The sequence below is a fragment of the Drosophila montana genome, unplaced genomic scaffold, assembly GCF_035044405.1.
Source record: "Drosophila montana isolate Dmon_TW-CO22-7 unplaced genomic scaffold, ASM3504440v1 contig_2496_1, whole genome shotgun sequence".
NCBI lineage: Eukaryota > Metazoa > Arthropoda > Insecta > Diptera > Drosophilidae > Drosophila > Drosophila montana.
This window is the reverse complement of record NW_026997364.1, coordinates 154,986-176,718: the sequence shown is the minus strand read 5'-3', so window position 1 is coordinate 176,718 and position 21,733 is coordinate 154,986. Positions and strand designations below refer to the sequence as shown.

Below are 21,733 nucleotides of genomic sequence, written 5' to 3'. Positions count from 1 at the left end.
CTATCAGCTGCTGCAACAAATTGAGCCGACATCTTATTTTTCGGTCGGCATTTTGCTTGCTCATTTTTCATTTAAGTGAACATTTATCGCTAATACGAATATTCAACAACAATTCGTACAATTGTTACGCATTATTTACGTACAGTTGATTGTCGCTGCGATGTGAGTTAAGGGTGCCTCAAAAATAAGAAGAAAAAAGCCGAACGCGCTTAAAAGTTTTCTCGCAAAGCCAAAAAAGCTAAACTTTTACGGTACTTGGTAAAGCTTTCGTTTAACTTTTCGTATTTTTGGTGTTTAACAGAAATATCGAGGATGAGCGCACAGCCCAGCCCCTGCATGAACCCCCAACAACAGCCTACTGAACAGGAAAAGGTGACTATTCTAGCGCAATTTGTTAAATACTAGTATATATATATATCTAATATGGTTAAATGTTTCTGTGAAGGTTTACCAATGGATCAACGAGCTAGCTCATCCGGATACACGTGAAACGGCCCTGCTGGAGCTGAGCAAGAAACGTGAAACCGATCTGGCGCCAATGCTATGGAACAGCTTTGGCACCGCATGCGCTCTGCTCCAGGAGATAATTAGCATATATCCATCAATAACGCCCCCCACACTGACGGCCCATCAATCGAATCGTGTGTGCAATGCGCTGGCGCTGTGGCAGTGCGTCGCCTCGCATCCGGAGACGCGCACCGCCTTCCTGCAGGCACAGATACCACTCTATTTGTATCCATTCCTATCGACCATTTCGAAGACACGACCCTTTGAGTATTTGCGTTTGACCAGCCTGGGTGTTATTGGTGCGCTGGTGAAGACCGATGAGCAGGAGGTGATTACGTTTCTGCTCACCACCGAAATTGTGCCATTGTGCCTCACCATTATGGACAGCGGCTCGGAGCTGAGTAAGACTGTCGCCACGTTCATCATACAAAAGATATTGCTGGACGAGTCGGGCCTATCGTATATATGTCAAACCTATGAGCGCTTCTCGCATGTCGCCATTACGCTGGTAAGCTCGCTTGCTGCACTTTTGAGTCTCTCGTTTACGCTCTTTCTCTCTCTCTCTCTCTCTGTCTCGCTCTCTCTATCTGTGTGTGTAAAGGGAAAAATGGTCATACAGCTGTCGAAGGAGCCGTGTGCGCGCCTCCTAAAGCACGTCGTACGCTGTTATCTGCGTCTCTCCGACAATACACGGTAAGTGCCAGTGCCAGGCATGCATCCATAATAAGCTCATGCATGTGCATTAACTTTGCTTTCTCTGTCTCTGTCTCTGTCTCTTTCTAACCTGTTGAGCAGCGCACGCAAGGCGCTCGGCCAGTGCCTGCCGGACCAGCTGCGCGATGGCACCTTCACACAGTGCCTGCAAGATGATAAATCCACCAAGCAATGGCTGCAAATGCTCATCAAAAACTTGGAACCGGGCGCCGCACAGCAGCCGGGCGCTGATCCCCGCCAGATTGGCATGTCGCCATTGGGCTCCTAAAACATAATTACACCCACATACACCACTTCCCTTCCCTTCCCATCCCTGTACTACCCTTACCCCTAGCCACCCGTCTGGCCAGACGCTTGTTTAAGAGTTAAGATTGATTTGTTAATGTTTAGAGTTAAGCAACCAACTTGTAAGTTGTAAGAACCTTGTTGAATGGAAATGTCCTGCATTTAGGTGCACAACTGATCCATATAAATATATATATATATATGTATACATACTTTACATTTTGAACTGAAGCGAATGAATGTGAAGCTAATTAGAGCCTTTGCCAAACTAACAAAGCAAAATGAAAAGTTTGCAACCTTTTTCTTTTGCTTTCCATACAAATTCACAAGTCGCTTAGGTACACATAGTAGGTTATGCTAATAACTAATCTCTCTCTATATATGTATATATATCTACTATTAATTTTTGCTAATAAACTGTAAAAATGTAAGTAAATCAATGCGTGTGTTTGTGCTTGTGGGGGGGGGGTGTGCATTTAGCAACAACTTTAAATTCATTTATTTTGTGGGTTATACACATAAATATATATATATATGGATATATATGTGTGCGTATGCATATAGTATATACAAACAATATTAATTACAACATTAATCCATTTCACGAAACAAGTTTCTCTTACACTTATCAACAGCTGCGAGCACAAAATATACAAATAACACTGAATTACATATTAGATGAGTGTGTGTGTGTGTGTGTTTGTGTTGTGTGCATAATTCTACATTGATATTTATTTATTAGTTAGCATATTTGTATACATATATAAACATTGATCACAACAAAGATTTGATGATTTCGAAACCATCCATCAATTAATGTAAATATATATATATATATATATATGTGTTTATATATATATATGGCTGTTTCAAATATAGGTATACATATATGGATTTGTAAAAATTTGGTTTTTGTTTTGCACAAGCATTCTAAAAAATTTGTCTGTCTACTCGGCTGCAGCGGGTGCTGCAGCTGTAGCCACGGCGGACGCACGTCTTCCGATTTCCGCCAAGCGAGTGGCATCCAAATTGTGGGCCTGCGATTCGGTGGACGGCGGACCCTGCAGCTGGGGCAGCACACGGATCTGCTCCAGCAAATCGAAGCCGTTGCGCCATATTAGCAAATGGGCGCGTAGCTTCAATTTGTTGCGATTCTTAATCAAATGCTTCTCCATGGCAAATCCTTGACGGGCGCATGCAAAATCGCAGGCGCGCTGACGCAAAACTGGACAAATATCGTTGTTGCCATCGCCAACGTAAAAAACATGATCGTAGCGTATATTGTAGCGCAAATCCTGCTCAATAACAAAATGCTCCAAGACACGGCCCTTGCACAAATTGCTGGCGCTTAGCTTGCAATCGGTTTGCTGATGATATGCACGCACCAAAAGCTGACCATGTTCATTAAACTCGGCCGGATTTGTGAAAATGGCATTGAAACAATCAGAGAGATTGTGTGCACGTAGCCATTCGTCAATAAAAATACTATTCGAGTCACTGATGATAATCAAATCGAATTTCATTTTCTTCTGCAAATGCTTGATGAGACGCACAAATCCGGGCACCTCCGGTATACAGCGTATGGTGTCGCGTATTCGCGATTCTGGTACTTGTTGCGCATATAATAAACGGAATATTTCGGCCATATATTCGGTCCAGCACTCGTTTTCCATTAGCTCGGTTAGGGCACAGGAGCTGATTAGCTCGTTGGGCAACATGTCGCGCACCACAGTGTCCGTATTCTGGGAAACAATTGTGTGGTCAAAATCGAAGGCGGCCAAGCGCCGAAGCTGCTGTTTGCCCAGGCCGCCGCTGTTGGTTGTCTGTGCGGCTGCAGACGTTGATGGCGTCGACATTGTTGCGGCGAGCTGCTGCACTTTCACTTGCACCTGACAATGCCCGAATGCCAATGGGTTTTTAATTGCCCACTGATTGTAGTGGGCAGCAGCAGCAGCACCAGCTCGAATTTGGCTTTCGTATGTATGTATTTCGTGTTTAGCTTTGGGCAACTTTGACAGTAGCTTTATTAGCGTCAGCGTTGCCATCCGTTTTGAAGCTTCTGGCAAGGCCACCCACCTCCAGGCGATGGCGGCGGCGGCGGCGGCGGCGGTGGTGAAATTAAGCGCCCCTATTTCGATGTTTAAGTTCTATATGTAATTATCGATAGGCGTTGAGCTTTAACGTTATTTTATTTGATTTTCTCAATATCGTTTTTTAATTCGTTTCTATTTTTAACAGAAAAACATTGACTTCACTTATATAAATTTATACTTACATGAAACGTTTCAACAGAATCGGCGCAGGGCAATGGGCTGGTGTGATAATGCGGTTAAACAATTTTGGACTGATTTGAATGGAACACATAATTTAGTTAGTTTTAATTTAAAAATGCTAAATTCTATTTTATTTTGTTACCAGATAAGTAATCGAAAACTAATATACTTATTGAAGATATGTGGTTACAAGCTTTTTCTAATACGAGCAACATAGCGTCTCTTTGCCACACAAAAACATAGATATTAACTATATTTTGTGTGCTTTAGCTAATGCTCGTTTTATTTTTAAGTTTTTTAAGCATTTAGTAAAATTTCAAATATATTATGCATAGGCAGTTAGCTTTAATAGTAAATATCGCAAGCGAATTTGTTTGTAACATTGAAATATCGATGTATCGATATGCTATCAACATCCCTACATTTTCATTTCCATTTTGTCGTGACGAGTACGGTAGTGTTATATTCCAAGCGAAAAAGAAAAAACACTGTCAGACAGCGAACAGGGCATACATTTAATAATGAATTGTTAAAACGATAGGTGCGCGCCGAAGTAATATTGCGTATGTTCTACGAGCAGTTGAAACAGTTAACAGTTAACGTTATTTTTTTATAACAAATTTATGCGTCGTCGTCTGCTGCTGCTCAATCGTTAAAAAGTGCGTGGAAAAGTGTACGAAACCAATACACGGAAAGTGGGACAACCGAGCGCTGCGCTTGTTGGTGTATGTGCGCTGTGTGTGTGTGTAGTGTGTATGTTTGTGTGCGGTGTGTACTGTGTGTGTGTGTGCGAGACGAGTACAAGTACGGGTAATTTGTACCGACTACAGTCTCACGTCAATGTGTACGACAATGTTTTTTTTTGTATATTAAATAAATAGTACGAAAAAGTGCAACGAAATGTTTACAAAGTGTGCAAATAAAAACAAAACATGCTCCATGTCTTAACACACACCGACAAAGACACGCGCACACCAATATACACGCGAATTGCATGCAAAGAGAAGGCGCTCAACTTCTACTCCATCTTCTTTTGTCTGACGTTTTGCCGCATGGTGAGTTTATTGCCTGCCTGCCTGCCAGCCAGCCTGCTGTTGTTGTTGTTGGGTCCGTTTTCGGCGTCTTTTGCTATGTAGCTGCGTCTTACTGTTTTTTTTTTTTTTCAACGACTATACTCGCTGATTTTTTTTGCATTGCCTAAGGCGCGCAGCGCATGCATTTGTTGTTGCTTCTACCGCAGTTAATATTTGTTGTTGCACAGGCGCCGTTGCCGTGAGTTGCGCGGGGGTCGCTAATGCAGATGCATGTATAAAAGTACAATGCATTTGTATGTGTGTATATACATTGTGCACATGTATATATGTATTTTTCTCCATGCAGCGGCACGGGCGATTGCCTTTCATGCTGGTATTGGTTCGTTCGTGTGTGTGTGTGCGTGCTGTGGTGAATTTCTGGCTCGGGCCCCTGGTGAATTTGGCAGTGTTGCCAACACATACACCACGTCGCAGTCGCTGTCATTTGTTGTTGCTGTAGTATTGCGTACCAATGTGGCGCGGTTTTCTCAATTTCTGCTGCTCTCGACAGACAGCTGTGTGCCGCGCATGTTTCCACGCTTACGCAGCGTATTATTAACAACGGTACGTTGTTGTTGTCGCTTTTTGCAGGTTTCCCTGTGCTTTGGCGGTGCGTTACTGTTTACGCGGCAATTTGTATGTCCAATATCATAATAAGCAAAAATTAAAAGCCCGGGCATTTATCAAAATATTCCCATCGTCCATTTTTTTTTTTTTTTTTGGCTATAAATAACAAACAATAAGCACATTGCGTTTACTCTTCCCCTCTATGTTTGCCGGTGAATGAGTGTGTTTGGGAGCTTTTCAACGCGAAGCTTAAGTAACTGTTACTACATATTTGCGTAAATAGCGAGAGTGCAATGGGAAAACGAAAACAAAACAATAGATACGCACACTCTTGCCCCGCTCTATATACATACATATGTATATAATTAATTACTGTTGTATGTGTATGTAATTGCCGCTAGTTGTTGTAAGTTGTAGCTTATGAACGCCAATCACAGGGGCGGCACTTTGAAGTAACGGTTCACTCAAACACAACAAATTAAATGTTACAGAGAAAGAGAGAGAGAGAGAGAGAGAGAGATACATGCATTTTTTAGTCGTTTAATTGTTATTTTATGATTCAATAAAAGCATATGAATTATAAAATTTATTTTTAAAACGTTGTCCGTTTTCAAAAATTGTGCACAGCGAGAAAATTTTGTGCCGTTTCGTTTGGTTTGTGTACTGTGTGGCGTGTGTGTGTGTGTGTGTGTTTGTTTGTGTTTGTTTGCATGCATGTGTATGTGTGTATGTGTATGTGTGAGCGTGTGCCGAGTTCGTTCTCCTATTGTGGGGCAGCAATGTGAACGCGCTGCGCTTAACATTATTATTTGGTTTGCCCTTACCCCCACACACCTCCACTTAAAGCCTCACCCGCGCTCAACAATATTGAGACACAGACACACATATACACACACACAGACACACACATAGAGGCACAGACACACTCACATATGCAGACAACTGGCATCTTACTCTCTTCCAAATTCTACTTATTTCTCTTCTGCTGTGGCTGCGGCTGGATTTATTGTGGAATTGCAATGCGCCTCGAAATCTTCGACGGACGCTGACGGATAAACTGTGCTATTGACTTCACTATTTAAATTCTCTCCATCGTCATCATCATCATCATCATCATTTCCATCTCCATCTACTTCATCATCATCATTCTCATCATCATCATCATCGTAGTCATCAGCATTCCGCTCCAAGCGCAGCAATTTATCCAGTTGAGTGCGCGTAAATCGGAGTATCGGTTTATGTCTGCGCAACCGCTGGCATCCCCAATAGAACATTTCCTCCGTCTCAGGCAATGCGTCTGTCTCCAGCAGTGGCTCCTTTTGTTGCTGCACCACCTGGTTGGCTTCAGTTGAGCACGTTGTGGTCTTCGCTTCCGTTTGCCGCACAATGCAGGCGTCCTTACACTGCCGCTTCACTGGCTGCCTATCCTCGATAGCCAGCTCACAGCAGATGACACGGAACAGCAACCAGGCGCCAGCGAGGGCCATCATAATGTGTTCCATAAGGCCAAAGCGGCACCTACCGCCTGGTACCGGCATCAGTACCAGATTGGTACCCGGTATCCGGCCACCCGTTGCTAGCGCCCGAAATAGGCTCAATTGATCCTTCATTGGTTGCCATACCGGCGCTAATATCAACTGCAGCAACATATAAATAATTTCTGTCGGAAAAAGAAAAACAAATACGAATTACAAGCTTGTCTGTTGAGGCTTACTTCTGATGCTGTTATCACCTTAACCACCAGTACAATTTTGATCCAATGGCTGAGGCCAGAGGTCTGTTTTGAAATAATATAATTTACAACATTCACACGACAGATTTTCATAAGCAGAGCTAGTTGTTTTTTTTTACAATTAACACCAAGTGTTACCAGTCAACTGTTATCGAACATTGTATATTAAAGCTTTGCGATATTTATCGATAACAATCAAGTGTGTCGATCCTTCCTTGAGCGAACATTTGCTTTGGCGTGCTGCCACTTTGTATGTGTTTTTCCTTGGCATATTTTGACTTTACATCAATGTTCATTCATGCGTGTGTTCACTGTATTTATTGACAGTTGGATTGGACTTATACTTTTAGAGTCACAAGTTCAAGTGACGCCTCTTTTCGACTTCAACTGTTATTATGCTGTGCACAGGGTATTGCGCGATCGGTTCTAGACGATTGCGATATTCATGTGTTGAGCGCGATTAAAATATCGATATATCTGCAGTCGGCCCATTTCTACTGAGTAACTGAACTAGACAATTTTGAACGAAAGAGCAGTCAAAACTCTTAAGAGCGAGAGCTTATTTTCTTATATTGCTATGTGAAGCGCGCCTAAAGTATCGATACTTTTGTTGTTTTTCTTCTCAGTATTAGAACAGTTAATTTTGTTGGATCTTCTCTGTTTTGGTTTTATTCACGTTCGTTAAGTTTGTGAGAAACGAAGAAGACTTTCGATTAGTATTTAACGAAAGTAATGCGCATTCATGTAAAAGCAAAAGTTTGTAACTGCATATTTTGTTTTGTAAAATTCTCAACTAATCAAGGATTTTAATTTGGTTATTTTCAGGCAAAAGCAAACTGCGTTTTGGTGTGGATAAAGGAATAAAGCAATGAATGATTTACGCCAGCAACAGGTACAGGTAGCAGCAACATCATCCTCAGTTAGCCTGGCAGCAACGCCACTCTGCTCCAACAGCTCCACGAGCAGCAGCAGCAGCAGCAGCAGCCACAATATCAACAGCAACAGTTCCAGCGCCAGCGTCAGTCCACGTTCCAGCTCCAATTCGAATTCGAGCATCGGTTCGAACTGCAAATCAGCCATAGCGACGACGACGACAACAACAGGCGGCAGCAGTCTCCAGCGGCAGCAGCTACAGGAAGAAGAGGAGGACCAGCAGGTGGTTAGCTCCACATCGTCGCCGGCACAGCGACAGCAGCAGCAACAGCAGCAGCACCACCACCACCACCAACAACAATTGAATGTGTCGACAGCAGCAACAGCGCAGCGCCAACAACAGCAACATCAGCACCAACAACATCATCATCAGCAACAACATCATCATCATCAGCAGCAGCAGCTGGTGGGTCAAATAACCAGCACCACAGCATCGCCGCCGCAGCACAGACTGCGCGACGATGCGCAGCTGCCAAATAGCCCAAGCAGCAGCAGCAACAACAGCACTGGACCATCAGGAGCAGCAGCAGCAGCAGCAACAACAACAAGCGAAGCAGCAGCAGCAGCAATGGCCGCCACAGCTTTAGATGTGAATGGCGAGGAAAACAATAGCAGCAGCGGCGGCAGCAGCAGCGGTGGCAGCAGCAGCAGCGGTGGCAGCGGCAGCAGTCATAAGCTAATACTGAAGCTCTCCAAGCACGGCAGCCAGACAAGCGAATCTCTAACGGGCAACGATGAGCGACGCGTGGAGCCGCTGCGCATACAATTGCCCACACAGTTGCCGACAACGAATACGGCGCAAATGTTGCAGGGAGTGCAGATGGTGCAGCCGACGATGGGGCAGCAGGGTATTGTGCCGAAGATAACAATAAGACCAATTAAAGCGCAGCAGGATATGGCAACGAATTCGGATGCGTCGTCATCGTGCTCATCCTCGTCGTGCGCCGATGACGAGCAGCTGCCACACATTGTGCCCAAGCTGACGATACGCGCCGCCAACGAGGAGCGTGTGAGTAGCGTTGTGCCCAAGTTAATAATCAAGATGCCCGATGCGGGCGGAGGAGGAGGAGGAGGATTGGGTGGATGTGGAGGAGGAGGAGGAGGAGGAGGATGTGCTGCAAGCGAAGCCAGCAATTGCCATAGTCCCCTCAAAACAGTTGGTGCAAACGCTGCCCTTGGCCCCACAACGGGCGCATTGCCCAAGCTAACCATCAAGACCACCAAATTGGATGGCAACGGTGGCAGCGAGACGCAGCTGATCAGCTGCAGTCTGTCGCCAGCATCGGCGTCCAGCTCATCAGCCAGCTCCTACTCGGGCAGCGACCAGCCGCCCCCAGCGATGCCCACAGTGCCCAAGCTGATGATCAAGACAACGCACGCCGGCAGCAGCTGTATCAGCAGCGCGGAGCAGCAGCAGCAGCAGCAACAGCAACAACAGCAGCAGCAGCAACAACAAATAATACCAAAGTTAACCATCAAAACGGGCGGCAACAATAACCAGGAGCAACTGCAACTGCAGCAGCAGCAGCAGCAGGTGCAGATGCAGATGCAGGCTCAGCACACGGTGATTATGACGCACGATGCTAAGAATGCGCAATCCATACCCAAGCTGACCATCAAGACCAAGTCAATTGAGCTGGAGGATGAGGAGCAGCAGCAGCAGCAACAACAACAATTGGTGCCCAAGCTGACCATCAAGACGAACAACAGCACCGAACAGCAGCAGCAGCAGCCGCACCTCAAGCTAACCATCAAGAATCTGTGTTCCCCCAAGCACAAGGTGCGCGCCGTGCTCGAAGAGAAGGTCAGCACCTTCTCCTCCAAGCTGACGCTCACCAATGGCGGCGACAATACCAACATAGCAGCAGCAGCAGCAGCAACTGTTGCCGATGACAGCGAAGCGGATGAGCAGCGTCGCAATTCCGATGATATGGACATTGATGATGCGCTCTCCAAGGAGCATGATCCCAAAATGTTTCACAATCTGCCGCCGGCGCACAGCAGCAATGGCATTGCACAGCAGCAGCAGCAGAAGCAACAGCAACACAATATTGTGGACATGGTGGATCTGACTTCATCGCCCTCGCCGGGCTCCTCGCCAGCGCATGTCAACAGCAATAGCTACGCCACAGCAGCAGCAGGAACAGGAACAACAGCAGCAGCAGCAGCAGCAATAAATCGCAGCCTGTCCACAACTCAATCGCAAAATCTGTTGCTCGAGTGTCTGCAGATGCGAGCAGCAGCAGCAGCAGCAGCTGCAGCGACATCAACTGGCAGCAGCAACATAAACATCAACAACAACAACAACACAAACAGCAGCAATCCCGCCTCGCCCAACTCCAATATACTGCTCAGCCAGCTAACAGCGCCGCCCAAGAGCTTCAGCAGCAGCAGCAGCAGCAACAACAACTTGAGCAGCAGCAATTCAACAGCAGCTTCCAAATATCCGCAGCTAACCGAACGGCTGATGGCCAATGGGGCAGCGGTGGCTGTTGCAGCAACTGTTGCTGCTGCTGCCGCACAGCAGCCGATTATCGATTCCATTGAGATTCTGGACACGCCCGAGGGCAGCCCACACTCACAATCGACGCCCTATATGCAAAGTGCCTACGAGTCGGAGGAGACGCCGCCGCCGCCGCCGCCACCAACGCAGCTCAGCAATCATCTGAATCACATGAATCTAAATCTAAATCTAAATCACAAGCCAGACAATCAGCAACAGCTGCAGCTGCAATTGCAGCAGCAGCAGCAGCACAACAACAACGAGAACCATTTGAAGCGCCAGCAGCAGCAGCACCAGCACCAGCAACACCTACAGACCGAGCCAGAATCTCCCAGTGGCGTAAGTAATCCATATATGGAAATCTATATACCCTGTTCCCATTCAAAATAGCTCAAATAGGGTATACTGCAGAGGGAAGCTTCTCCTAGCCCCATTAATATAAATTTAGAGAAACAAAGTTGATCCAGGAGAAGCATATAATTTTCTTTCTCTCGATAACTACCCGATTACATTTTTATAATATCGATAAATATCGGTTTTGTAACAGTTTTGTTTCGATTCTCGTAGAGGATAAACAGATAGGAAATATATCACTCTGTTGCCATAAAAATTACAAAAATAGTCTAACTAGTTTTTTGGACTTTGGCAAATACACAAGCTCTTATATTTGTTTATAAAAGATTTTAAATATTTCTTACGATAGCTTGGCGCTGGGTATCTGCTAGTCGGTCATGCTATACACCATAGCACACTTGTTTAGCTAGAAATCTATAGGTAATACGAAATACAATTACTCATATTATGTCTATTTAAGACAGCTCTTCTTTCTGCCCTGTGCTTCCTAAACGGTTAAAAAAGTAGTTCAAATAGATCATTTTATGCCTGAACTGCATAATAATATATAATTGTATGATCATTAACATTATGTTAGTTCTATATTGATCGGTTTTCTTCTACCCTGACGACTCTGTAAAATATACTGAAGCCACAATCGATATATATACATATATTATATTGTATATACTATAAGACTCTTATAGATATTCTGCTGAACCTTGAGCCAGTTCAAGCAAAGTACCATATCTGTTAAAAACCAAATTTAAAGAGTTTTTTATTTAAAAAATATGTTGAAAACTTGTGCAATTCGTTATTATATGACCTATTACATATACTTTTCCAACTATTTTTGATATAAGATACGTTTTTTTTTTTCTGTTTGAACCGTTTTGGCGTCAAATCGTTTCATACTTCAATAAGTTCCCAGCTGAACCTCTTTTTGAACCAGTTTCAAAGTTAGTTCAACTTGTTTTTTATTCACAATAAACCAAAATCTTCACCATCTTTATAGCATGAACTTAGCTTTTCGGGTGAACTAGTTTTTGAATAAGTTTTTATTTTGTAAAAATTAAAAAAAAATATAAAAATAATAAAAAAATAATAATAATAAAACAAAAATGATAATAATAAAAAAAAATTATAATAAAAAAAAATAAATAAAAAAAAAATTATAATAATAATTCAAATAAAGTTTTATAACTACCTCTAAACAAAAAGATTTATAGCTGAACCACTTTTTGGCTCGCCTATGAACCGGTTCATTTTGATTAAAACCTTAACTAATTGCAATTTTTCGATATTCCCTTTGCCTTACAGCTGCCGCCAAGTAAACAGCGGCGCCTGGACAACAATGAAAACGATCAGCAGACGCACAACTGCAGCAATGACACGGCAGCAACAGTTGCTGCCGGCGCAACAGCAGCAGCAGCAGCAGGAACAACTGGACAACAGCCAACGCATCGCAGTCGCAAGCAGAAGCACGAACGCATACTCAACACGGAGCTGGAGGAGGCACAGCAACAGCCGGCGGCGCACGTGGAACACGCCCTCAGCAATGGCAGCCTGCTGCTGGCCGAGGAGCGTCTGGCGGTGGCGACAGCGGCGTCTGCCTTCAGCGAGCAGCTGTCGTCGCAGGAGGCGCACGTATCGGCGGCCGGGACACCGCTGCCAGTGAGCGGCACGGGCAGGCGGCGGGGGCGACCCAAGCGCAATGCCACCGAGATGACAACGACGCCAGCGACGACGACGCCAACAACGCCCGCGCCACCAGAAACGCTGCTGGAGGCCACCATGGGGGACAGTGCGGTGCAGTCGCGACGGGTGCAGCTGCTGCGCAAGCGATTGGCCATCGACATGGTCAGTGCGGAGCAGCCGGAGCTGCTGGCAACAGCGCACGCGGCACCCACGGAGCTGAAGCCCATGGAGGAGGATGCCGCGCAGCAGTTGCTGGCGACGGCGGCGGCGATGACAACGCCGACGCGACGCAACGAGCAGCGGCCGCTGCGTGCCACCCGACGCAGTGCAGCCACGCCAGGCGGCACACCAGCCGGAACGCCAGCAAAAGTAACGCGCAAGCGACAAAGCAAAGCTGCAACTGCTGCTGCTGCTGCTGCCGCGGCGGCGGCGGCGGCGGCAACTGTTGCTACTGCGATGATGCCGCGTTTTGGCGGCGACACGGCCATGGAGAGCAACAACAATGGCATGGCCTATGCCCTGGCCACACAAATCGATCTAACCATGTGCTCATCCTCATCCTCCACCAGCAATGGCAGCGCCGCAATAACAACAACAACAGCTGCTGCAGCAGCAGCACAAGCAGCAACGGCAGCAGCTGCGGCTGCGGCTGCAACTGTGGACAGCAGCAATTGTTCCATGTTGCCGCCAACAACAATATTATCCTCCTCCGATCCGCTGCCGGATGTCATCTTTCAGCCCAACGACTTCTCATCGATAACAGCCACACAGCAGCTGCGCTCGCCGCGCACCAACAACAACAACAACAGCAACACGAACAGCATCAGCGGCGGCAGCCAGCATGATTCCCATGATGAGGACAACTACAGCGCGCTGGAGAACTCTGGTGGTAAGCCTGCCCTGTGCTAACATTCTCCTTACGCTCCACTAAACCCGCCCCTTTTTGCTTTCAGATGAATCCTCGGCCCAGGGCAATCTCTTGAGCGGCTTTGGCAGTAGTCCAGCGGCGCCTGTGACGCCAACGCGCGGACGCGGACGTGGACGCGGCTCGAGAGGCGGCGGCGGCGGCGGCGCTGGCTCAGCGCGCAGCAGCAGCGGCTCCAGTCGCAACAACACAAATGCCGCACAGCCGCGTGTGCCGCGCATGAGTCGAGGCGCCAGCGCCGTTGCCAAGGCCATCGCACAGAGTCGGCCGCGCTGCGTGGGCGGACTCAAGCACCAGCCGGATCCGGAGCGGCTCAAGGGTTTCTTTAGTCCGGTAAGTTACAAAGTTATATATTTAAAAAATATTTTATGTAGTTATTTAAGAACACATACATATGCAACATTTTGGTCGGTCGAAAGTTCTCAGTTTGTGGCACATTCATGAATTTAGATCTTTAAGTTACTTGGGTTCCAGATTTTTTTTTTTATTTATTTCTATGGGAAGTTTCAGGGTCAGCCACGTGATATTATATACAGAAATACCAGGAAAAAATCTAATTTTATTTTTGTATGGCTTCTATATAGCAGACCTCTTTAAAATAAACAAACTTAAAAAGAAAGCTACCAAAAGTTATAAAAAGCTGTTTCTTATACATATATTAAGAAAATAGATTAACGGGTAATATATAAATTTCAGTAAAATTAAAAAAAAAAAACATTTTTTCTTTGTTTACATTTTGCCATATAGTAGCTTATAAAAATATATATACCAAAAATTCCAATACCTAGTACTTATAGTTCCCCCCGGGTTATTCGCAGAAGTTCTTAAATACTTCTGCTACAATTTATTAAAAAAGTTCAAAATTTCTATATATAATTTATTTATATTTTTTTATATATATGATTATATATATTATTATTTTGTAGTTAAGAAAAACAACAATCATGTGATTTTCCCTAAAAAAAAGGGTATTTGCAATTCGTCACACGCTGCAGTATCGAAAGTTTCTTTATAGCTGTTTCTTCTTTGTGCCTCTTCTTTGGCATGATTCATTCAAAGGATACCGTGCTATATCTGTCTCTCCTCTCTATGTGTGTGTGTGTGTGTGTGTGTGTGTCTTGTGGCTGTGCTCTATAATATTTATATGATAATTTTCATTGTTTCACCAATGCAACTTGTTTATGTTTTATTACGTAAATGTTGCTCACATGCACACGCAAAGCATACACACACACATATACATACTCATACATGCAAATGCAAACAGTGCTGTGTCGTAATTAAAATCAAAGGCGCGCGCGCGCTGCATTCATTGCCAACTGCTACAAAAAACGCATACGATTGCAGCAATAATAATAACAATAATAATAACAAAAACAACAACATCAGCAGGCAAACGGCAGCACGCGACCGCAGTAAGCAGCGCTGCAGCAGCAGCAGCAGCCGAAACGCGTTGTTGTTGTCTCTTCACCTGTGATTTTAATCAGCTGAACATTTTTTTTTTGTTGTTTTCTGTTTTTTGTTCGCTCTTGCTCTCTATTGGTGTGTCTATAGCAATGCTGGACGGCGGCAAGCTAAGCCACCTTCACCACACCTGCTGCGTCGCTGCTCTCTGCTTGAGGAGAGCTCAGCATGTGCGCTTCCCCACACAGTTGGCGTTTTGTTTTTTCATGCATGCTGGCAACGCTGTCACACGCAGCGCTCTCTTGAGTTGTTGCGCTGCCCACTCTTGCGCCCTCTGTCTCTTACTCTCTCGCGATGGCGCTGCCGGCGTCGCAGCAACCAAAATCAATGCACAAATTTACAAACAAAAAAAAAACAAAAGAGAAAAGAAAACACAAATTTGATGATGTTTGTTTGTTAATGTTTTTCAATGCTTTTTGTTGTTGTTTTGCAGTCACCGCAGGTGTTCGAGGAGGACACACGCATGAGCGCCGATCTGAATAACAGCAATCAATCGGTAACGAGCATGGAACCTCCGTTAACGCCACAAAAGTGAGTATTATTTTGAGTTTTATTACCGTGCGCCACTCAATTAACACTCGTTGCTTTCGCCTTTGCCTTCTCCTCGCTCAGGCAACCGGACTTCCTCAACAACGAGGAGTCGCAATCGTCCATGTTGAGCGGCGTCAGTTTAATGGACTCGAATCAGGGTCAATCTGTGGACGCGATACTCGGTTCGGCACTGAAACGACCCAAGAAGAAGAAAATGGAGATTTGCGTGGCCGAAGAGTGAGTAGCATATTGCATAGCTCCCCATCCCCGCCCGCCCGGAACCATCACACTCACCATATATCCTTTGACCTTTTGCAGTACGGATTTCAAGGCATCCAGCATTGCGGAGTATGATTGGCCGCCGCCCAAGGGCTGTTGCCCGTCCAAGAATCGCGACACCTTCATGATACAGGAGCAGGTGGCCCTCTATCTGGGCATCACCAGCTTTAAGCGCAAATATCCCGATTTGCCGCGTCGCGCCGTCGACATGGAGGAGCGCAATTGGCTGCAGGAGAAGGGCCTGGTCAGCGAAAAGATGTGCGATCTGGGCATCACCGCTGTCTGGGCCTCCGACATACTGGACATCATGTATGCCGATTTCTATGACAAGTACGAGGAGTACAAGGAGTACATACGCCAAAAGCATCTGCGCGACATCGAGGCCAAACAGAAGGCGCTCGGCCTAACTGTCGGCAATGGGCGTGGCCTGCAGGCACGCGATCGCGCCATGCTCTCCACCAGCAAATGGAATGTGTACTTTAACAAGACGTAAGCCCTCACCCCTGTCCTGACCACACACGAGTCATTTCATGAGACATCCCCAACTAAATCGTCTTCCCTTTCCCTTCCCATTGTAGGCGCAAGGAGGAGCGTGTCGCCTGCCTGGATCTGCAAACGTTCACCATGAATTTGCCGGTGCCGCGCACAGCGGCCAGTTCCACGCTGTTGCATCGCTCCATCACGAATGTGGTGCGCGAAGCCGCTCAGGCCGAGAATATGCCAGCGCCGCCCCAGCTGCTGGCGCCGCGGGTCTATGATGCCGCCTACCAAGACTCCGATTACGTCTATCCGCTGGCCCTGGTGCCAGGCCAATTTACGTCCAACTATCGCCAGCTAACGCCTGCCGAGCTGAGGTGAGAAATAAACAAACCAAAAAATAAGTCTAGTTTTCTTTGGCACGCCGAAGTTGAAATACCCTTGCACTCATTTATAGCAACTATATCATATATCCTCATCTGAAATTAACATGATTTTGCCATATATTAAAAGCATGTTAATGTTCATAACTTTCAAGAATAATAATAATAATAAGAATATAACACAAATGGCATGCAAAACTAATGTATCTTCTTTTTGTAGGGCATACCCGCTGAATACAGCACTGGATAAGCCGCTGAAGCAGCAGGAGCAGCTGCTGCTGCCCGATGGTGTCAAAGCTCCGCCAACGAAGTCACAGACAGCGGCGCTGCGGCGCAGTCAGCGTTCGCGACAGCAGCGCAACAACGATCCGGCCAAAACAAGCAGCGCCTCCGATGCCAGCGGCAGCAGCAGCAGCAGCAGCAGTGACGCCAGCAGCAGCGAATCTGTAAGTAACAATCACACATATACACACACACACACACATACATCTTCCACTCATGCATATTTGTTATTGCACTTTTATAGGACAGCGACGCTGACAGCGACAGCAGCTGCAGCAGCAGCGCCAGCAGCCACAGCAGTCGCAGCAGCAATAGCAGCACCAGCAGCAACAACAGTTCCATAAACTCCGCCAGCGAAACTGAGCAGAAACGCGAACAGGATGCCAGATTGACGTCCAATTGCGGCGTCTGCCAGCGCACACAGCATCGCAATGCGAGAAATATGCCCGAGGCCTTTATACGCTGCTACAGCTGTCGGCGCAGAGGTAAGTGATGGCCTCGATATAAATCCCACATGGGATATTAAGGGGACTTTTTGTAATTAAAACAGTGTTACCCATTTTTGAGTAGCCAAGTAGGGGGAAATGTAGAAATGTTGAAAACTGAAAGTTGCCTATTTAATTGAATAAAAATGCATAAAGATTAAGCTCTGTGATATATTTGCAAAGTAATATTACTTGCTGTGCTCGTCGAGCTGATGCGAGTAAGAGTTACAGTGAGTACTTTACAAATATACCATACTAGTTTTTCTTTTTGCCAGTATCAATTCGTTTATTTTGCTTTCAAATATAATTCTCTGAATGAAAAACTTCACTTAATACACGTCAAAAATCTTCCGGTTTCTAAGTGTTACCGTTAATTCACTTAAAAAAAAATAGGCCAGATTAGACGATAAACCAGAAAAGTTGGCAACGCTTCTGTAAAATTAAATTTAACGAACTTAAAATATTGCCAATCGGGCGCTTATTTAGGGTATTTTTTTGTATGTGCAGTCTGGCAATACCAATAGCTGTTGTTTTAAGCTGCAGTTCGTTGAGTTTCGTTAAAGAAAAGAAATATTATTAATTATTAATTTCAAACAACTTTGTTTGCAATCATTTAATTTACAGTGCATCCCAGCTGTATTGAGATGCCGCACCGCATGGTCGGACGTGTGCGCAACTACAATTGGCAGTGCGCGGATTGCAAATGCTGCATCAAATGCGGCAGCAGCCAGCAGCCGGGAAAAATGCTCTACTGCGAGCAATGCGATCGCGGCTATCACATTTACTGCCTGGGCGTCAAAGCGGTGCCCGAGGGTGAGTCTCTATCAGGAGTTGCATCTATATGTATATATATATATATATATTGTATAACGTTAACTGTTTGCCCTTTAGGTCGCTGGAGCTGTGAACGCTGCTCAATTTGCATGCGCTGCGGCGCCACACGCCCGGAGGGTCTGCCGCAGGCGTCGTTGCTCTCGCCAAATGGCGTCAGCGGGGGAGGGGAGAAGTGCGTGAAGCCTGTTAAACACAAAAAGGTCAAATGGATGAACGAGTATCGCATCGATCACATCACCAAACTGCGCGAACACTGCGCCATGCTCTGCGTGCCCTGTGCACGCGCCAAGCCCACCAAGCGAACGCCGCCCACAACGCCCAGCGGCAGCAACGGCAACGGCAACGGCAGCGGCAACGGCAGCAACAATAGCTGCGCAGATTCGCCAACATTAGCTGTCCAGTTGCCGTTGTCTGTGCAGGCCAATGGCGCCACGGATGCAACAGCTGCGCTCAGTCCAAGAAGCTGCAGCAGCAGCAGCTGCAGCAGCAGCACGGCGAGCATCATCATGGCGCCGCCGCTGGCAGCGGAGGCAATTGCCGGCGGCGGCGGCGGCACCCTGCCCATTGGCGGCAAGCGAATGCCACAACAGGTGCAACAGCTGGTGGTGAACAGAATCCAGGACATGGCAATAATGCAGTGCAGCACCACCACCAGCAGCAGCAGCAGCAGCGGCAGCAGCAGCAGCAGCTTTAATGATGCGACTGCGTCAACAGCAGCAGCAACAATAATTGCGACAACAGTAACGCCCGCCGCCAGCAACAGCTCCAACTCAGTCGCAGCAACAGTTGCTGCAACAGCAACAATAACAACAACCACAACAACAGCAGCAGCCACAGCCACAGGAATTGGCATAGCTCCGCCGCCGGTTGTTGCCTGAGTGGGGGTTATACGTTATTGTGCCAAGCGCACTTTAACGGACTTGTAGTAAGCGCGGGTCGCCCCCCCCCCCTGCCTGCCACCCTCCAATCAACCCCGACCGAAATCCTAAACCACCAACCCTGCCTAAACAGCAATCCCCGCCTATCCCCCTTCTCCCACACACACACACACACACACAAGTGCATAGTATTAACAAGCAAAAACACAAGCTATTTTTGTATATGTATGCGGTTGGGCGTATGTTTATTGATTATATATATATATATTAATGCAATTTTTTTTTGTTTTATCTTTAATTGTTTTATATTCATATAAATACAACTTAATTTAATGCCCACAATAATTATGTTACTTAAGCGATCGCAAGATAAATATGTTACGGACACATGACAACAAAATGATCAACAAATTTATGTTTATGCCTAAGTTGAGTTTGTTTAAATTAGCGAATAAGTCACAATACACGCCCACACGAACACACCCACACGAGAACACCAACAACAAACACACACATACACTTGGAGTTTCTTAGCTGCATTTTAGTTAATTTTACTTTTTTAATTTTTTAATTGTATGCAAAACTTTTGGCGTTGCCACATGCCATTTAACAAGTGCAGCAGAATCGTCTGGCAACGTATTTACAATTTCTTAACTCATAACAACCTCTTTCTTCCTTATGCCCATTCTCTTTGTTCCTCATTCATTACACACACGCACACACACACATCGCCTCTACTTTTAGGACATCGCATATTGTGTATTTTTTTCTTTTGTGTTTGTTCGTTTCGTTTATAATATTTAAATATTTATATATCGAAACATATACAAAAACAATTATGTCTCTATGTACGTCGTTAGCCTATAAAATTGTACTATACGAATAAATAAGCTACAAATAAAAAATAACATATGTAATAAATGAAATTGGGCCGAAACTACTATAATATATATAAATATATATATTTTTTTTTTCGTTCAAATTGTGTATGTACTTCTTAATACTATTTTTTGTAAACTGTAAGCTAGCCATGTAAATGATTTAAGCCCAGAATGCAAATGCATATGTATGTGTGTATGTTCATATAGGCGTATGTGCATGCATATGTACCTGTGTATGTGTGTACATATAAGTAGTGTCTTCTTATATATTAAAAAGTATATATATATTTTTTTTTGTTGGGCGGCAGCTGCTTTGTGCTAGTTGCTTTTGTAATGCAACAGCGACAACAAACAACAAGAAGCAACATTTACTATTTAATTAGGCCTAAGAATGTATTATACATGTAATTTATGCTAACGTGCACACACACACACACATAGATATACACAATTAAAAAAACAAAAGAGAACAGTTAAGCACAAGCAACAACAAAATGAAAATTATTTAAGTAAATGTGTGAAAGAATTTCAAAAAAAAAAAAAAAGAAAGAAAGAAGGAATAAGAAAAAGTGGCAACGCTGACAAAACTTGACGTTTCACAAAACTAACGCAATGAAATTCGTCTACTTAAACAAGCGAGTTTGGTAAAAATCTAATTTTCCATTGAATTTTATGCAATAAGACCTTAATAAGTGAATTACTATACATATACATAGTTATATATATATATATATATATATATATACAAACCAGAAAACATATTTATAAGTCGAATAAAACAGCAGCATTAATAATTTTGCCTTACCTAATAAATTTCTTTTTGGCTGCCCTCACAAATGCAGAACCGTTGCAAATAGCTTGTCCTCCAGCTCATGGCCATCCCGCCAATGGAGCAGCTGGCAGCTCAGCTCATGCCGATGCGCGGGCAACTTATCGTACAGCTCCTCGCCCCGCCGTATGCAGGCGACGTCAACGGGACGCAAACGGCGAATGGCGCACAGATCATTGCAGCCGTCGCCAACATAAATGATGCGCCCGTAGGCCACCTTGCAGCTGGACATGAGCATGTGCATGACGCCGCCCTTGCACATGTTATGGGGACACTGGTCGCAGTGCGTCTGCTGCTCGTACGGCTCGACCAGCAGCTGGCCGTCCGGCTGCACGCTGGCCGGATTCGTGTGGACGCCCGCCTTAAAGATGTGCTCCAGACCGTGCGCCGCCAGCCATTCGCCAATCATATAGTCATTCGCATCGCTCAATATGCACATATTCAGCCCCGGATAACGTTCCATGCGTCGCAGCAGATGCAGCATGCCCGGCACCGGCGGCAATCGCCGCGCATGCTGCCCGATCTGTGCGGCACTCAGGCGCTGCTCCAGCTGCAGCAGCCGCAGCACACGCTGGATAAACGTTAGCCAGTCGGAGTTGTTGATCAGCGCGGACAGCTGCTCGGTGCGTTGCTCCGGCGCAAGCAGACGACTCAGCGCCTGGTACGAGTCCACGTCGATGATCGTCTTGTCGAAGTCAAAGGTTGCCAAGAGGTGTTCCTTGCGGCTGCCAAAGCAGCGCCACAACGCCGGCAGTCGCGCCAAATAGCCACTAAATAGCATTATACATATACATATATTGTGTTTATTGAATTTGTTAGAAATAACAGCAAATTTTATTTGATTGGGGCATAAGAAGCAAATGTTGA

At 45.5% G+C, this 21,733-nt stretch overlaps 5 protein-coding genes across 6 annotated transcripts; 2 read left to right on the top strand and 3 right to left on the bottom strand.

Moving 5' to 3' along the window:
- The first annotated feature begins 3 nt into the window (after positions 1-3).
- Positions 4-1,723, top strand: Rcd-1 (Required for cell differentiation 1). Its single transcript, XM_064682759.1, has 5 exons — positions 4-162; positions 302-372; positions 446-1,015; positions 1,109-1,200; positions 1,303-1,723. The coding sequence occupies exons 2-5, from the start codon at positions 313-315 to the stop codon at positions 1,487-1,489; spliced, it is 909 nt and encodes a 302-aa protein (XP_064538829.1). The 5' UTR covers positions 4-162; positions 302-312; the 3' UTR covers positions 1,490-1,723.
- Positions 1,724-2,191: 468 nt separating this feature from the next.
- Positions 2,192-3,562, bottom strand: LOC135428682 (pyridoxal phosphate phosphatase PHOSPHO2). The gene has a single exon (XM_064682758.1). The coding sequence runs from the start codon at positions 3,549-3,551 to the stop codon at positions 2,454-2,456; it is 1,098 nt and encodes a 365-aa protein (XP_064538828.1). The 5' UTR covers positions 3,552-3,562; the 3' UTR covers positions 2,192-2,453.
- Positions 3,563-4,213: 651 nt separating this feature from the next.
- On the top strand, positions 4,214-20,624 carry e(y)3 (enhancer of yellow 3). Its single transcript, XM_064682727.1, has 12 exons — positions 4,214-4,834; positions 7,977-10,926; positions 12,241-13,507; positions 13,572-13,876; positions 15,441-15,538; positions 15,620-15,775; positions 15,857-16,306; positions 16,396-16,671; positions 16,898-17,123; positions 17,204-17,444; positions 18,069-18,257; positions 18,336-20,624. Exons 2-12 carry the CDS (start codon positions 8,020-8,022, stop codon positions 19,154-19,156), a joined length of 6,936 nt encoding a protein of 2,311 aa, XP_064538797.1. The 5' UTR covers positions 4,214-4,834; positions 7,977-8,019; the 3' UTR covers positions 19,157-20,624.
- On the bottom strand, positions 5,944-7,308 carry LOC135428673 (uncharacterized). Its single transcript, XM_064682753.1, has 2 exons — positions 7,152-7,308; positions 5,944-7,079 (listed from the first exon to the last, which is right to left on the bottom strand). Exon 2 carries the CDS (start codon positions 7,066-7,068, stop codon positions 6,391-6,393), a length of 678 nt encoding a protein of 225 aa, XP_064538823.1. The 5' UTR covers positions 7,069-7,079; positions 7,152-7,308; the 3' UTR covers positions 5,944-6,390.
- Positions 15,386-21,733, bottom strand: LOC135428655 (pyridoxal phosphate phosphatase PHOSPHO2). 2 transcript variants are annotated; one of them, XR_010436291.1, is made up of 3 exons: positions 16,740-16,827; positions 15,833-16,666; positions 15,386-15,728 (listed from the first exon to the last, which is right to left on the bottom strand). XR_010436291.1 is itself a non-coding variant. In XM_064682728.1 (3 exons), the coding sequence occupies exon 1, from the start codon at positions 21,645-21,647 to the stop codon at positions 20,868-20,870; it is 780 nt and encodes a 259-aa protein (XP_064538798.1). In that variant the 5' UTR covers positions 21,648-21,733; the 3' UTR covers positions 15,386-15,728; positions 15,833-16,666; positions 20,843-20,867. The 2 variants fall into 2 exon arrangements, 1 of the variants encoding a protein (XP_064538798.1); XM_064682728.1 differs by lacking the exon at positions 16,740-16,827 and adding an exon at positions 20,843-21,733.

Excerpts from the sequence above, each read along its gene's own strand:
- Rcd-1 (XM_064682759.1), top strand. The coding sequence starts at position 313 with ATGAGCGCACAGCCCAGCCCCTGCATGAACCCCCAACAACAGCCTACT. Across the intron at positions 373-445 it reads AGCCTACTGAACAGGAAAAG|GTTTACCAATGGATCAACGA; the intron begins GTGACTATTCTA and ends GTTTCTGTGAAG. Across the intron at positions 1,201-1,302 it reads CGTCTCTCCGACAATACACG|CGCACGCAAGGCGCTCGGCC; the intron begins GTAAGTGCCAGT and ends CCTGTTGAGCAG.
- LOC135428682 (XM_064682758.1), bottom strand. The coding sequence starts at position 3,551 with ATGGCAACGCTGACGCTAATAAAGCTACTGTCAAAGTTGCCCAAAGCT.
- LOC135428673 (XM_064682753.1), bottom strand. The coding sequence starts at position 7,068 with ATGTTGCTGCAGTTGATATTAGCGCCGGTATGGCAACCAATGAAGGAT.
- LOC135428655 (XM_064682728.1), bottom strand. The coding sequence starts at position 21,647 with ATGCTATTTAGTGGCTATTTGGCGCGACTGCCGGCGTTGTGGCGCTGC.